The 17,319-nt window shown below is 38.3% G+C and overlaps 2 protein-coding genes across 4 annotated transcripts; one reads left to right on the forward strand and one right to left on the reverse strand.

The window, feature by feature from the left end:
* Positions 1-246: 246 nt before the first annotated feature.
* samd14 (sterile alpha motif domain containing 14) lies at positions 247-8,168 on the forward strand. Of its 3 annotated transcripts, none has more exons than XM_028455391.1 (11): positions 247-476; positions 616-669; positions 2,506-2,692; positions 2,786-2,855; positions 2,918-3,086; positions 3,199-3,289; positions 3,451-3,519; positions 4,484-4,619; positions 4,691-4,789; positions 5,119-5,268; positions 7,865-8,168. In XM_028455391.1, the coding sequence occupies exons 2-11, from the start codon at positions 630-632 to the stop codon at positions 7,991-7,993; spliced, it is 1,140 nt and encodes a 379-aa protein (XP_028311192.1). In that variant the 5' UTR covers positions 247-476; positions 616-629; the 3' UTR covers positions 7,994-8,168. The 3 variants fall into 3 exon arrangements, with proteins under 3 accessions (XP_028311192.1, XP_028311193.1, XP_028311190.1); XM_028455389.1 differs by having other exon boundaries at positions 250-476; positions 2,506-2,663; positions 2,739-2,855; positions 7,865-8,158; XM_028455392.1 differs by lacking the exon at positions 2,786-2,855 and having other exon boundaries at positions 2,506-2,663; positions 7,865-8,166.
* Positions 5,273-11,684, reverse strand: csf3b (colony stimulating factor 3 (granulocyte) b). Its single transcript, XM_028455393.1, has 6 exons — positions 11,637-11,684; positions 10,922-11,079; positions 10,634-10,741; positions 10,231-10,362; positions 9,441-9,620; positions 5,273-5,370 (listed from the first exon to the last, which is right to left on the reverse strand). The coding sequence occupies exons 1-6, from the start codon at positions 11,650-11,652 to the stop codon at positions 5,305-5,307; spliced, it is 660 nt and encodes a 219-aa protein (XP_028311194.1). The 5' UTR covers positions 11,653-11,684; the 3' UTR covers positions 5,273-5,304.
* Positions 11,685-17,319: the final 5,635 nt, after the last annotated feature.

Below are 17,319 nucleotides of genomic sequence, written 5' to 3' on the forward strand. Positions count from 1 at the left end.
TGTACAGTAGATCTGTTGTTGTCCTTTGCTATAGACGTATAACATTAGATCTGTTCCTGTTCTTTGCTATAGATGTATGAATAATAGATCAACCTGATATCACAGCACACCTCACTGCTGTCAGACTTCTATTTTTTGTTGATGTAGTCACAGAATAACGTCCAATCAGATGCGTTGACAGTAATTGTTCTGTTTCCATAGCAATGATCCATTATATCTATCTGTAGTTGTCTATAGATGTCTGTAACTGTCTGTGGTGCTGAATGTGTTGTGTGTGTCAGTGTCGATGTCAGATCTGATGACTTCCTCTCGCTCCATCGTCCAATCACCAGGCTCTCCTCCTCCTCCTTGTCCTCCCAGCAGCCTCTGCTCTCTCTGATGGAGCTGCAGATTTCTGCTGAGTCGCTCTGTGAAGGACAAGAGGCTGACGGCGACTAAAGCTAAAGAGAAGAAGAGATGTACAGGAGACACACAGGGTGAGTGTTTACCTCTGTATTAAAAACATCTGAGTCACTGTGTGTGTCTGTGTGTGTCTGTGTGTGTCTGTGTGTGTGTACTGACAGAATCAACAGACGATGACTCAGCATTAAAAGCATTAACCCTCTCATTGCTCAGATATTGCTGAGTGAATGATGTCTGCTGATCTGTTTGACATGGACAACGTGTTCGGTGAGTCTTTAAAACACTTTAAATACTGCAACGCTCTCAGTGTGTATTAAACATAGATATATAACATATATAACATAGATTTATGACATACATAACACCTCACTCTGTAGATATATAACATATATAACAAATATATAACATTTAACATAATTATGTAACATATATAACACCACATTCTATAGATATATGACATACAGTGGGTACAGAAAGTATTCAGACCCCTTTAAATTTTCACTCTGTTTCATTGCAGCCATTTGTTAAAATCAAAAAAGTTTATTTTATTTCTCATTAATGTACACTCAGCATCCAAAAAGAAAAAGTCAAATATCACATGGTCATAAATATTCAGACCCTTTGCTCAGTATTGAGTAGAAACATCTTCTGAGCTCGTACAGACATGAGTCTTCTTGGGAATGATGAAGTTTTTCACACCAGGATTTGGGGATCATCTGACAATCCTCCTTGTAGATCTTCTCCAGTTCTGTCAGGTTGGATGGTGAACGTAGGTGGACAGACATTTTCAGGTCTCTCCAGAGATGATCAGTAGGGTTTAGGTCAGGGCTCTGGTTGGACCAGTCAACAATGGTCACAGAGTTGTTCTGAAGCCACTCCTTTGTTCTTGTAGCTGTGTGCTTAGGGTCATTGTCTTGTTGGAAGGTGAACCTTCAGCCCAGTCTGAGGTCCTGAGAACTCTGGAAGAGCTTTTCTTCTAGGATATCTCTGTACTTGGTCACATTCATCTTTCCTTCAATTGCAACCAGTCGTCCTGTCCCTGCAGCTGAAAAACACCCCATAGCATGATGCTACCACCACCATGTTTCACTGTTGGGATTGTATTGGGCAGGTGATGAGCAGTGACTGGTTTTCTCCACACATACCGCTTAGAATTAACACCAAAAAGTTCAACCTTGGTCTGATCAGAGAATCTTATTTCTCATAATCTGGGAGTCTTTCATGTGTTTTTTGACAAACTCTATGCAGGCTTTCATATGTCTTGCTTTGAGGAGAAGCTTCCGTTGGGCCACTCTACCATAAAGCCCTGACTGGTGGAGGGCTGCAGTGATAGTTGACTTCTTTGGAACTTTCTCGTATCTCCATACTGCATCTCTGGAGCTCAGCCACAGTGATCTTTGGGTTCTTCTTTACCTCTCTCACCAAGGCTCTTCTCCCACGATTGCTCAGTTTGTCTGGACGACCAGGTCTAGGAAGAGTTCTGGTGGTCCCAAACTTCTTCTATTTAAGGATTATGGAGGCCACTGTGCTCTGAGGAACCTTGAGTGCTGCAGAAATTATTTTGTAACCTTGTTCAGATCTGTGCCTAGCTACAATTCTGTCTCTGTACCCACTGTATATAATACTATAGATACAGTATACCGTACACTGAACAAAAATATGAACGCAACACTGAACTCAAAGATCTAAAACATTGTCTATAATCACTAAAGACATATTTCTATCAGATATTAATGATAAATGTGTGTTAATGAGCAGAGATAATCCCTCCCACCTCACAGGTGTAGCGTATCAACACTGATTAGACAGCATTATTGCACAGGTGTGCCTCAGGGTGGCCACAATAAAAGGCCACTCTAAAAATATTGACTTTAATCACAGCACAATGTCACACACTCATGAAAAATAAGAGCAAAAACAAAAGTGTTGCTTTTATTTTTTTGTTCAGTGTAAATATAACATTCTTCATACACACACACACACATACATCTATTTTATCTCTATCTAAACATGAACAAACGTTTCCTCTGTGTTTTTCATTAACACCTGAGATTGGTCAGAAACCGATGACTCAGACAGTCTGATTGGTTGTTGGTGTGATAGACCTGAACGAGGCCGTCCCAGAGACAGAGCTCCTGGACAACAGCATTCAGAAAGGCCGCGCCCAGCTCTCTGTCAAATCCAGGAGGCCCCGCCCATCCAAGTCCCGGTACAGAGACAGCATGAGTTCAACGGAGGGCGAGGACCGCCCGGAGAGCAAGGTAATAAATAAAGAGCAAATGCAACAGAGGTGAATAACTTTAATCCAATAGCAACAACATGTGTTATTCCGTTAGGACACACCCTCACTATCCATCCAATCACCTTATCACTTGACCATCAGAGGCTCCTCCCCCTCCCCTGAACTGCTGCTGCCTGCTCGAAGCCCCGCCTTCTCCTTTGACACGTCTTTGGTGAGACCAATCAGGACATGGCATGAGCAGATGGACCAATCATCACCTGTCATCTTTTTCAGGGGCGTCGCTCTCCAGAGAACGGCAATAAGTCATTAGCCACGCCCCCTCGAGGGCGGTACCACCAGCTGACCAATGCAACGTCACAGGAAGCTCTGATCGCTGTGAGTAGCTCCAAGAGCGGCCAGTCAGAGGAGGGCGCCATCGTTCACCTCAGGACAGACAGCCAAGGTACACACACACACACACACACACACACACAATTATGGACGTTGTCCTCTTTAATGATTGTGTGCGTGTGTGTGTGTGTGTGTGTGTGTGTGTGTGTGTGTGTGTGTTACAGTGTTGGTCTCTGAAACCAGTCCAGATTCTGGTCCTGATGATCCGACTGCTGTGTTTGACAAAAAGACAAAGAGACGTTTCCTGGACCTCGGGTTAGAATTAAATAATCCTGATTTAACTTTAGTTTGAGTTTAATTTAGTCTCTGGTTTTGGTTAAATCTGATTATAATATGATTATAATATGATTATAATCTGATTATAATATGATTATAATATGATTATAGTCTGATTATATATATACTCTGTTTTTCAGGGTAACGCTGAGACGCTCCTACATCAGAGTGAGGAAAGACAAGTCCAACCGCTTCTCTACAGGCAGCAGGTTTGTTTTCCTCTGGTCTTGATAGTCTCGATGGTCCTGATGGTCCTGATGGTCTCGATGGTCCTGATGGTTCTGATGGTCTTGATTGTCCTGATGGTCTTGATGGTCCTGATGGTTCTGATGGTCTTGATTGTCCTGATGGTCTTGATGGTTCTGATGGTCTTGATTGTCCTGATGGTCTTGATGGTTCTGATGGTCTTGATTGTCCTGATGGTCTTGATAGTTCTGATGGTCTCGATGGGCCTGATGGTCCTGATGGTCCTGATGGTCCTGAATGTCCTGATGGTCTTGATTGTCCTGATGGTTCTGATGGTCTTGATTGTCCTGATGGTCTTGATGGTTCTGATGGTCTTGATTGTCCTGATGGTCTTGATGGTTCTGATGGTCTTGATGGTTCTGATGGTCCCGATGGTCTTGATGGCCCTGATGGTCCAGATGGTCTTGATTGTCCTGATGGTCTTGATGGTTTTGATGATCCTCATGGTTCTGATGGTATTGATTGTCCTGATGGTCTTGATGGTTCTGATGGTCTTGATGGTTCTGATGGTCCCAATGGTCTTGATGGCCCTGATGGCCCTGATGGTCCAGATGGTCTTGATTGTCCTGATGGTCTTGATGGTTCTGATGGTCTTGATGGTTCTGATGGTCTTGATGGTTCTGATGGCCTTGATGGTCCTGATGGTTCTGATAGTCTTGATTGTCCTGATGGTCTTGATGGTCTTGATGGTCCTGATAGTTCTGATGGTTCTGATGGTTCTGATGGTTCTGATGGTCTTGATAGTCTTGTTAGTTCTGATGGTCTCGATGGGCCTGATGGTCCTGAATGTCCTGATGGTCTTGATTGTCCTGATGGTTCTGATGGTCTTGATTGTCCTGATGGTCTTGATGGTTTTGATGATCCTCATGGTCTTGATGGTCCTGTTAGTCCTGATGGTTCTGATGGTTCTCATACTCCTGTCCTCAGAGATACGTCTGAGAGTCCTTCTCGTTCCTCGGGGTCTTTTGTGTCCTTCTCCTGGTTTTCTGAAGGTCGAGGGTCCCCAGAGATTCCGCCCACTTCTCCCAGACTGACGCTGAAGTCTGTCAGATCCGACTCACAGGTACAGACCCTGGTGTTTCTGAGGGTTCCTCTGACCTTTAGAATGAGCTTCTGTTCTGGTTCCTTTTGCAGGACTCAGTGATCAGTGAGGAGTGTCCTCCTCCTCCAGGGAACAGCTCCACCTCTAGATCATCTCATCCCTACCACACTCTGTCTCAGTCCTCAGACGAGGTAAGACCTCAAAGATTATCAACCTTTCACATCAGAGAACATCTCAGAACATACGGAATGCACAAAACATCCCAGATCATCTCCTGCCTTAGGGAACATCTTTATCATCAACTGTAACAATCCTCAAACATCTCCTCCAGCATCTCTTAGACCTACTCACAACAAACATCTCACACCTTCTCCAGCACATCGCCAACACAGTCCAAGCAGGCCCTCACCGAGACTGATCTCTGTTCATGTTCTATCTAATTTCTCCTGGTTCTCCTGGTTACCCTGGTTCCCTTGGTTCCCCTGTTTCTCCTGGTTCTCCTGGTTCTGCTGGTTCTCAGCCCTGTGAGGAGATGTCCTCTCTGGTGTGTTCCTGGTCCAATCAGCAGGTCTGCCAGTGGCTGAAGGGACTGAGAATGGAGAAATATGTCCAAGACTTCACAGACGTAGATGGACCCAAACTACTCACGTTGGACGGGACCAAACTGAAGGTTTGTCTGTGTTATTGACTCCTCCCCTTTTGAGTATCATGCACCTCGTTGGCTAATCCAGCAGCCCAGCATGGCTCCACCCACACACGCGTTTTCATCACTCTGTAATAAAACATGTATACTGGTTATAATTGTTATAATGGTTATACTGGTTATACTGGTTATACTGGTTATACTGGTTATACTGGTTATACTGGTTTTACTAGTGTAAAGTGGTTTATACTGGTTATACTGGTTACACTGGTTATACTGGTTATACTAGTGCAAAGTGGTTTATACTGGTTATACTGGTTATACTGGTTATACTGGTTATACTGGTTACACTGGTTACACTAGTGTAAAGTGGTTTATACTGGTTATACTGGTTTTACTAGTTTAAAGTGTTTTTTACTGGTTATACTGGTTATACTGGTTATACTGGTTATACTAGTTTAAACTATTGTAAAGTGGTTTATACTGGTTATACTGGTTATACTGGTGTAAAGTGGTTTATACTGGTTATACTGGTTATACTAGTTTAAACTATTGTAAAGTGGTTTATACTGGTTATACTGGTTATACTGGTGTAAAGTGGTTTATACTGGTTATACTGGTTTTACTAGTTTAAAGTGGTTTATACTGGTTATACTGGTTATACTAGCGTAAAGTGGTTTATACTGGTTATACTGGTTATACTGGTGTAAAGTGGTTTATACTGGTTATACTGGTTATACTAGTTTAAACTATTGTAAAGTGGTTTTTACTGGTTATACTGGTTATACTGGTTCTACTGGTTATACTAGTTTAAACTATTGTAAAGTGGTTTATACTGGTTATACTGGTTATACTGGTTATACTGGTTATACTGGTTACACTGGTTACACTAGTGTAAAGTGGTTTATACTGGTTATACTGGTTTTACTAGTTTAAAGTGTTTTTTACTGGTTATACTGGTTATACTGGTTATACTAGTTTAAACTATTGTAAAGTGGTTTATACTGGTTATACTGGTTATACTGGTGTAAAGTGGTTTATACTGGTTATACTGGTTATACTAGTTTAAACTATTGTAAAGTGGTTTATACTGGTTATACTGGTTATACTGGTGTAAAGTGGTTTATACTGGTTATACTGGTTTTACTAGTTTAAAGTGGTTTATACTGGTTATACTGGTTATACTAGCGTAAAGTGGTTTATACTGGTTATACTGGTTATACTGGTGTAAAGTGGTTTATACTGGTTATACTGGTTATACTAGTTTAAACTATTGTAAAGTGGTTTATACTGGTTATACTGGTTATACTAGTTTAAAGTGTTTTTTACTGGTTATACTAGTTTAAAGTGGTTTATACTGGTTATACTGGTTATACTAGTGTAAAGTGGTTTATACTGGTTATACTAGTTTAAAGTGTTTTTTACTGGTTATACTAGTTTAAAGTGGTTTATACTGGTTATACTGGTTATACTAGTGTAAAGTGGTTTATACTGGTTATACTGGTTTTACTAGTTTAAAGTGGTTTATACTGGTTATACTAGTTTAAAGTGGTTTATACTGGTTATACTAGTTTAAAGTGTTTTTTACTGGTTATACTGGTTATACTAGTGTAAAGTGGTTTATACTGGTTATACTAGTTTAAAGTGGTTTATACTGGTTATACTGGTTATACTAGTGTAAAGTGGTTTATACTGGTTATACTGGTTATACTAGTTTAAAGTGGTTTATACTGGTTATACTAGTTTAAAGTGGTTTATACTGGTTACACTAGTTTAAAGTGTTTTTTACTGGTTATACTGGTTATACTAGTGTAAAGTGGTTTATACTGGTTATACTAGTTTAAACTATTGTAAAGTGGTTTATACTGGTTATACTGGTTATACTAGTTTAAAGTGGTTTATACTGGTTATACTAGTTTAAAGTGGTTTATACTGGTTATACTAGTTTAAAGTGGTTTATACTGGTTATACTGGTTATACTAGTTTAAAGTGGTTTATACTGGTTATACTAGTTTAAAGTGGTTTATACTGGTTATACTAGTGTAAAGTGGTTTATACTGGTTATACTGGTTATACTAGTTTAAAGTGGTTTATACTGGTTATACTAGTTTAAAGTGGTTTATACTGGTTATACTAGTTTAAAGTGGTTTATACTGGTTACACTAGTTTAAAGTGTTTTTACTGGTTATACTGGTTATACTAGTGTAAAGTGGTTTATACTGGTTATACTAGTTTAAAGTGGTTTATACTGGTTATACTAGTTTAAAGTGGTTTATACTGGTTATACTAGTTTAAAGTGGTTTATACTGGTTACACTAGTTTAAAGTGGTTTATACTGGTTATACTGGTTATACTAGTGTAAAGTGGTTTATACTGGTTATACTAGTTTAAACTATTGTAAAGTGGTTTATACTGGTTATACTGGTTATACTAGTTTAAAGTGTTTTTTACTGGTTATACTGGTTATACTAGTTTAAAGTGGTTTATACTGGTTATTTGTGACTTCAGGCTGATAAACAGCACCAGTAACGCTCAGTGAAACGTATGTTGCTGAGACAGTGGAGCTCAGATGCTAATAAAGTGATTTGTGTTTTATTCTCCTGTTGACCTTTGACCCCTGCAGGCGCTCGGCGTGCACAACTCGGCCGATCGAAGCGTTTTGAAGCGTCGCATCAAAGACATTCAGAGCGCCGCAGAAAAAGAACGAAAAGCTCAGAGCAAACTGGAGAAAATGAGACGCAGACGGACCTAAACGCACCACGAGCGAGGTCCCTGAACGCATCTCTTTGGTTTGGACTTTAAAACCTTGTTTTTTTAAGCTTTTGCTAATAATGTATTGGGTGTACTGGTTACCTGGCTAGTTAGTGTCCCTAATAGTGGTTGTTATCAGACTAGGCTGTGATTAACGCTTTACCAAAGAAGAAGAAAGAGAGACAGGAAGTCTGAATAAAGTCTGATCAATCGCAAACTCATCGATTCCTTTTCAGTTTTACATGTTTGTTTGTCTGATGGCTCGACTCACAAACGTCGCTGCTCTTCAGTTTAAAGAAATCCAAGCAAGTGTTTCTCTTTATTATTAACGTTGTTGTCATGGTAACCAGTGAACTTCCTGTGGGTAGATAAACTCTTTGCTCTCATTGGTTTGCGTTGTTGTTTCCTCTGTGACCAAAACAAACAAATGATAAACCATTATTTACGCTGTGTTTACCAAAATATAAAACACTTTCTACCACTATAGATCTATAGATTTATAGTGGTAAAAATCTATAGATCTATATCTATAATTGTTTTGATGATGAAGGTAATGAAAGTGAATGTTTTGGATTAAAGTCACAGGGTTATCAAGGTTTCATCAAAACCAGTATTTTATTTTGAAACTTTTATTCACAACATTAAAAAGTCACACAAAAAACACAAATAAATAACCAATAAATAACAAACGCTCAATAAATAATACATCAAAAAAGGAATCCTTACTAACAGCATCTCTTTCACAATAAAAGCTGCACCTTTGCGTGTGAAAAACCTATACTTTGGAGTCAAAAATACAGTCAGTCGTAGTGTGGATTACTGAGAGTTTAAAATGAGGAACTATTTCAATACGTTATGATCACATATCATATAAATATAAATTTAATCCATAAATACGAAGTAAAGTTTGCTTCAAATAAAAAACAGAATAAACACATTTCTCTTTCCTCAGGAAAGATGAAATAAATGCATAAAATATTGTTTTTTTTAAAAACATGTAACAATAATCAAAAATATATTTCCTGTGAAAATAAATAAATATGCATGCAGTTTGCATGTTCTCCATGAGTGTGTAAAGGTTTCTCAGACATTATTAAACCGTTCTTTGTTTTTAATGTTTGATTCTTCTTCAGCCTTCATTTCACAATAAAAGCCCTTTTTTACATTTGAGGCTTAATTTCAAAATAAAAGTCCATGTTTTGTAATGATTTTTTTTTTTTTTAAATTCAAATAATAATAAATAATAATTAAAGATGATAATGCATTCAGGATAAAATCTAAGTTCAAATAAAAAGACCCCTGATTATAGTAACAACCAGATTTCAAAATAAAGCTTTCCCATGTTGGTTTTCCGTTGCAGCGATGCTATTGGTCCATGGAACATCAAGGGAAAAATGGGATTCTGTGATTGGTGGAGACATGTATGTTCAGCAGCTTCTGTGACTCACTGAGGACGGCTTGTAGGTGGCCACGGCCCGCAGGCTGCGGATCAGGTCTCTGCAGAAGAAGCGGAGTTGCGTGAGCGTCACGTGGGCGGCGACCTGAACCTCGTAATCTCCGTGAAGACGAGATGATAAATGTGACATGGATGTTTGTTCGAATCCTTTGATCTGAGTCGCCGTCGTCATCTGTCGTCAGGGACAGGAAATGAAATGTGTTAGGGGGTGTGGTTAGGGTTATAGCCCCGCTCCCTGGGCCAGCCTCCTTTGTGTGTGTGTGCATGCTGAGTGAACGGCGTTCTCTGACCACACGTTGTGTTATCCTGTGACTGATTGATTGTGACTACGATGAAATTCATCAGTGGATAAAAAACATCACAAAGTCGTGTCGTTATAATCAGTGAACGTCATTTTACAGATTACAGATTACATGAAGACATCATGGATATGTTGGTGATTAGTTTTTAATAATGATTTATTGGCTCCATCAGTGAAAAACTGAGGTTTAAAAATGACTTTTTTGCATCGACTCTAATTGTTAGAATGAGAGAGAAATTTAGTTTCTGAGATAAAATTCTGATATTTTCTTCCAAACATCATAAATTTTACAGTTTTTGATAAAAACACAGTGATGGACTTCATCATTTATAAAAGGTTTAAATACAGAAACATTTCTTCAGTGTTTTAAGTTTTAAATCTGTTGCACATTTGGTTGATTTGTTGTGAATTTTTAAAATGTTGGAAGAACATGCAGGATAAGGGGTTTGCATGTTCTCTGACCAGCAGTGGGCGGGACTACCTTGGTCAGGTGTGTGAGCAGGTCTCTGAGGTCGGCCTGAAGCTCCGTGAGTCCAAACACTTGCTCTGAGAGAACCAGCAGCAGCTGCTCTAGAACATGGACCCCAGACAGCATACGGGACACACTCTCCTCCTGTAGGGGCCACACACACACACACACACACACACACACACACACACACACACACACACACATGCACACACACACAGTGAGTTTAGTGTAGTTGCAGAAAAATGGTAAAAATAAGCAAAAATGGTATCAACTTGTTCAAAAAATATTCTTAGTATCTTGAAAATATCAGGCGACCCCCTCCCAGTGTCTCATGACCCCAAATGGGGTCCTGACCCCAACGTTGAGAATCCCTGCTTTAGATTCATGTAAACAGAAAGAGAGTGACACTGACCAATGAGAAGTGCTCTGACAGTGGTTTGAGGACGGGGGGAGGGGGGATGCCTAAGGACGCAACCATGGTCTGTAGAGAGCTGAGGGAGGGGGGGTCCAGGCTCAGGCCCTGAAACACCATCATCACCATCATCATCATCATCATCATCATCACCATCATCATCATCATCATCATCATCATCATCATCATCATCATCTTCATCATTACTGCAACATTCCATACTTTGCTTCATTAAACTAAACCCTGAGGTTCTGGTGAAGAACTAAAACAGTTCCAGGAACTTCTTACCTCAGCGGTGACGACCGAGCGATGAACTTGAGGAACGTCAGAGAGGATTTTCTCCACCAGAGTCTGAGCTCGCTGTGCGGTTTCTCTGAGCACCGACAGATCGTCTGATTCTAACGGAGCGGAACCAACGACACGTAGAAGGAAAAGGAGGAGGAGACCTGAGGAGAGAGGGACACAGGAACTATCAGGAACCAACAGAAACCAACAGAGGAACATCTGGAACCTGCTCTTACTTTCAAAGAGTTTCTTGTATATGTTGTTCTGATCAGGACAAACTTATCAATTAACTATTAATCAATAATTTATTACTTATTGTTTTTAGAAAACTTTTCTCTTTAAAGGAACATTTTTGAGTTTCTGAAATAAAAACAATCTGCAAACATTAATTTCCTCTCACATTAATGTGATTATTTTGTTCTATTTTTAATGTAAAATTAATTTTTCACTATCAAACCAGTACAAATACAAACAAGCAAAATAATAATAATAGTTTGATTTCTTTATAAATAAACATATTTTTAGTTTTTAAATAAAGACGCATCTTTTATTTTGAAACCCAATGTGTTGGTTATTTATTTTCTTTTATTTTCATTAGTGCAGTAAAAAAAAAAAAAAAAAAGTATTAGTTATTGTTGGATTTAGTCCTACAAAATAAGAGCGGCTCTTATTAATGGCAGGTGAGTGTCCTGTGGTGCGTTCACGGACCGGTGCATACCTGTGCGTGAGTCCATGTCGGTGGCTGCGTGTGTCCGTTAGTGTGTGCTCGTGCGTCCATTTGCGGTGCTTTGCGCTCTTTAAGCGCGCGGAGGGGGGTTTTCCTCACAGTGTGACGTCATCCCGGTAAACCCAATGATACGTCATATGCGGGGTGGGCGTTACCTGTCTACCTGCCCAGCTGAGCGTCACGTGCTCCGACAGATTTTTTTTAGTGTCATATTTCCTTTAATGATTATTTATCAAAGTTAATATAGATTCACCGACTCAGGAAACGGTTCTTTTATTCATGTATTTAAATATTGACAAAATGTTTTAATTTTTAAACAAATGTATTTAAAAAACATTAATGACTGAGACTGAGGAAGCTTTTCAGAACTTTTAATATATTTATTTAAATGAAGTATTTATGCAAACGAAGCAGTTTTGCCTTCAGGAAACCAGAGGAGCCAGTCAGCAGGCTGTGACGTCAGCGCCCCACGTGGTGACGCAACGGAAATGAAGTGAAATGATGAGTTCAACAGTAACACAAACATTGGAAATTCCTCCAATTAACAAACTGAAAGGAAAACAAATATAATTTAGTTTAATTTATCGACAAAATAAAACTATAATCTAAACTGAAACATGAGCAGAAATGAGAATAAATGTTTGGAAGAGTTAGAAACACATTGTTCATGAAGTCCTGAGAGGAACATTTCCTCCTCATCAAAGAAACAGGAAGTAACTCCACATTTTATTCACAAATGTTTCATCATGAACTTTATGAACTGATGAGGAGCTTCCTGTGACGCACACACACACACACACACACACACACACACACACACACACACACACACACACACACACACACACACACACACACACACACACACACACACACACACACACACACACACACACACACACTGATGAAATCCAGGAAAACACAGGAAGGTGTGTGTGTGTGTGTGTGTGTGTTTCTAGTGAATTCAGTGTTAAAACCCAGTTTAAAACTGGTTTTAGCAACAAATCTAGAGACTTTTTGGGGAGTCGTCAGTCTATGGATGTATGTACAACAATCTTAACATTTTCTAATCAGAGGAAGATTAAATAATTTAATCCCTTACAGACTGGATTTAATTAACAGTCTTTATTTAATTACGTAGGTTTTCTGTTTCTTTTCTATGTTTTAGTGTTTCTTGTTTTCATCTGAGATATTTCTATAGCATCTGTAACAAAGTGATTTCCCCCTGGGATCAATAAAGTATTTCTGATCCTTTAATCCTGGAAGATGTGAGGTTTATTTTAATGGACTGGTTTCCATTAATCCTCAGCAGTTTCACAAACACACAGGATGATGACATCCAGGATTAATCATCCAAACATTAGTCCACACCCCTTTACTTCTAAACCAACATTCACACGTTCAACACAAACATTTCTTTGTAAATGTCTGATTAAAGCCTGGTCTCACAATAACCTGTTAGAGCTAATCAATGATCAATGACCAGATGTTGATCCATGACATCATCACGTCTCCAAACCACCAACTTTCCCACATTACAGATTAAATGTTGCCCAATTTCTCAAAGGCACATGAAACGGAAAGTTACAAACTTCAACACATTCAGTGTGTGTGTGTACACTGAAGGAACACACACACACACACACACACACAATGTCTCTGCTGTGACGTGTCACCAGGTAAACTGATCACCAGTTTAGCTGATGCACCACATGTGACCATCCCAGCCTGTGATTGGCTGATCTGGTTAGATCTGTGAAGATCAGCAGGTCTGGTCCTGGTCAGTAGATGATGGAGACAGTGGGGGACAGTCAGTGCTGTGGTATCTGTCATTGTTTCCTTGGGCAAGGCACTTCACCCACATTGTCTCGTATGAATGTAGTGTGTGAGTGAGTGTTGGTGGTGATGGTGGGAGGGGCCTATGGTTCACTATGGCAGCCTCACTTCCGTCAGTCTGCACCAGGGCAGCTGTGGCTACAATAGTAGCTTACCACCACTAATAGGGCTTTTCCACCAAGAGTTTTTGCTCAGATCAATAGTTGGAGCTAGAGCTACATCAGAGCTAGTTCTGTTTAGCTGAAGTAATTAAAGAGTAATTAAATTATCTGAATAAAAATAAAATGCATGTGTTTACAAGTAGGTATTAAACAATGAACAAAGTCCTTGAAGAATACAAAATAAATAACTTTATTTACACAAAATAAATAACTTTATTTACAAAAAATAAATAACTATTTACACAAAATAAATAACTTTATTTACACAAAATAAATAACTTTATTTACACAAAGTAAAATTGTTTTTACAAACCAACTCATTATATAATAACATTTATTTATAAATAATTGTAGGTTTTCTATTAGAAAGGACCAAAGTCTTCCTCTATCTGCTACAGAACCAACACCAGTCCAACCAGTGCTGAGGACTTCATCATGAGATGAAGGTTATGGACCATGGACGTAGTCCTGGTCCTGGTCCATGAACCGTGTTCCTGATGCATTAACATAGGAGCATAAAAAATAATATTTGAATGTATTTATTTCAGCATTCTCCACAATAAGAAAATACAAAAACAAACAGTTGTGTAACTCTTAAGATAAAAGTGTGTAGTTTGAAGCAAAGCTTATATAAATCTACCTTATCACAATAAAACTAAACAAGCTCTAGATAATCACACATATTTAGTTTATATTACTATCTTAACAATATATTCTACAAGTGTTATATACAGTTTATACATCACATCAAACATACAAACACATGAATGTATATATGACATGCACTTGGTAAAATTGTTACTGTTCTTTCTTATATTTACTAACAATATATGATTTAAAAAACTTTTTAAACTTGTTTAAGTTGTTTTATTTCATCACTTACACAGTTCCATAATTTAACCTGATATTGTTATAATCATCATTTTCACTGTTGTTCTAATATATTTAATCTTTATATGTAGTTTTCCTCTTAAATTATTTTCTCCTTCTCGCTCTAAAAATATTTTCTGCAACACTTTTATAAACATTTACTTTATAAATCATTTGGACAGTTTAGTTTGATGAAATCTGGAGTTTTAAATCTGGTGTTTTTAACAATAAACCATGTGTGTGTTCTCTGTATCCTGTGTTATTGATCAGTCTGATGATCTTTATTACATTATCAATAACGGTTGGATGTTCATCATGTTTGTATTTCTCTAAACTTCTAGATAGTAACTCAGATATGATAAAACAAGTGTATAATAAAGAGTGTGCAATGCTTTATGATTAATAATGAGCCTTGTTTTGTCCAGGAATGTAAAATAATAGTTCTTAATAATAGTTTCATTTATTCATAAACAAATATAAATTAAAGTAAATGGTGTATAATAATATTTCAGGATGAACCAACAGATAATATTGATCATGTTGATGTTTTCATAGCATTAATAAATAGAACTATTTGTTCTGAGATGAAGATGAGCTGAGCTACAGATGAACCTTTAAATCTAACTGTGAAATGATCAGAAACGTTGTTACCACATTAATATTATTATATAATCATTGTGTAACAATATCACAAGTTCTGAATACAGATCAATGATATATTACTGCTGCTTTCAGGAATATTAAAGTATTCAGTGACATGCAGTGACCACTAGGGTTGGGTAGGCACGTTGCAAATGGAGACCACCAATGACAATCAATTTTATTTGTATAAAGCAATTTACAACAAAGTCATCTCAATGTGCTTATCAAAATATAAAATTCATAATAAGAAAAAACCCAACCACATGAACAAGTATTTATCATCTAACAAAATCAACATCATAAACACCATTAAAGAAACATAAATAATTATTAATATAGCCTCCATACTCTCCAACAACATATATCTCATGACACGACAGCACATCTGTTGTTTGTGTTGGAAACACAGAAACATGGAGAAAAAGACAACAACAACAACTCAGAACATCCTCAGTGAGGAGCATCCACAAAGTCAATCCTTCCTTTTGTTCCATTCACTGTAGAAAGTACCAACAATGTTCTGACCTTAGCTTTGCTGAAGGTCTGGTAGCTCAGGTGTTGGTCTCCATCTTTTAAAAGATGTTGTTTTTCCTCAAAACAAAGTTTCTCTATCATCTCTAGCGCTGTCATCCTGACTGTAGTGTTATCCCACTTCTAGCTAAAGAACATAGCAGCAGTGGTCACGTGATATTAATTCACTAATGCACTGTGAACATACATATAACATTTAGCATAGCACGGCTACGTCCAAAGGCAGCGTAAAGAGCTGCCTTTGGAAGTAAATGGTTTTCATCTTGGGGACCTGACTGAGCATGTGCAAACACATAAAAACACGCATTGGGAACGAGGCAGAGCAGCAACGTGCCTTTGGGAGGGGGCGTGGCCTCCCTCTGCCTTACAGCGGAGTGAGACTGTGCAGCCGTACCAGGAAATAGTGATGTTTAGTCATTTGGGCAATGAAACGCACACAATGCTGACACTTTCAAACTGATAGGTACTGTAGACTATTGGAAATGGAAAAATAAATAATTTATGATTATATTATAATTAAAACAAATAATCAAAATATCAACTCGCCCTTGGGTAGGCACTGCCTACCTTGCCTAACCTGACGGCACGTCACTGAAAGTATTATGGTTTCCTAGCTAACCAGCGGCTAACTGGCTAGCCTGTACCACGTTAGACGTAACGTTAATATTGATGAGGGAATATTGTAGCAAGTTAATATTGGTAATAGTTTAATAACAGGGTGAAATAAAACTTACCATTAGTAACAGTTCTACAGGACCAGCTCCTCAATGGCTGTAGTTCTGTTTGGTCCGTGGGGCTCCGCCCACTTTCCCTGAATCTCTTCAGACATCCACAGAACCAGGAAACTATGTTCTCCTCCTCTGACCACTGCTCTGTCTTCTTTCACTCACTTTTAAATGTTTTTTTGTCAGATTTGCGCTAACGTGACCATATGCTCACCAGTTTAAAAAAATGGCTGCTTTTTGTTTTCGGGGGTCCGTCGATAACCCCGCCTTGTATACCTTAAAGAAAATATATACATCCAGGCCTTTATAAGTCCTAATCTTCTCCATTGTGTAGACACCAGGGCTGTTAATGAGCTACTCATAAATATCAGATCATTGGAGATCTGGTCATGTTGTCTGGTTGTTTTTCTATGAACCTTGAGGTGTTTGGTACGGACATGATTCTAAACCAATCAGATGTAACTTCATATCGGTGCTTGGCCTTTGGCTCTAATCTGCTGAAGTATTCGTACAACATTGAGTAAAACCTTCATGTTGTCTGCAGTAAATAGTGTAAATAGCGGTTGTCAGGCAAATGTAAACCCCTCTTAAAATGGCGGAGGGTGTTGTTAAGGCAAATGTCCCGGATGATGATGTCACCGCGAAAAGGTGTATTACAGCCAATAAAAATAGAGCGGAGTAGACAGTTTGTGATGCACTTTTGAACGGTACGACATTTAAATAATCATTTTGGATATTATCATTGTATCTAAACTCATTAATGTGTGCATTAAAGTATGTTTGTGGATTATCTCTATATATTATAGATTAAGGCATCATCAGCAGATAACAGATGACGTTACTGAATAAAGTTAACACAGTCTTAACCACAAGGTTCAATTTATTTTATTAATGCAAAGTGGAATTAGA

Source organism: Gouania willdenowi, chromosome 8 (assembly GCF_900634775.1).
Source record: "Gouania willdenowi chromosome 8, fGouWil2.1, whole genome shotgun sequence".
NCBI lineage: Eukaryota > Metazoa > Chordata > Actinopteri > Blenniiformes > Gobiesocidae > Gouania > Gouania willdenowi.

Bases quoted from the DNA above. Each gene is read 5' to 3' on its own strand.
- samd14 (XM_028455389.1), top strand. From the start codon at position 630: ATGATGTCTGCTGATCTGTTTGACATGGACAACGTGTTCG. The intron at 670-2,505 runs GTGAGTCTTTAA...TTGGTGTGATAG, and splicing joins TGACATGGACAACGTGTTCG to ACCTGAACGAGGCCGTCCCA. The intron at 3,087-3,198 runs GTACACACACAC...TGTGTGTTACAG, and splicing joins CCTCAGGACAGACAGCCAAG to TGTTGGTCTCTGAAACCAGT.
- csf3b (XM_028455393.1), bottom strand. The intron at 10,742-10,921 runs GTAAGAAGTTCC...ATGGTGTTTCAG, and splicing joins GCTCGGTCGTCACCGCTGAG to GGCCTGAGCCTGGACCCCCC. The intron at 9,621-10,230 runs GTAGTCCCGCCC...CCCTGACGACAG, and splicing joins TGCTCACACACCTGACCAAG to ATGACGACGGCGACTCAGAT.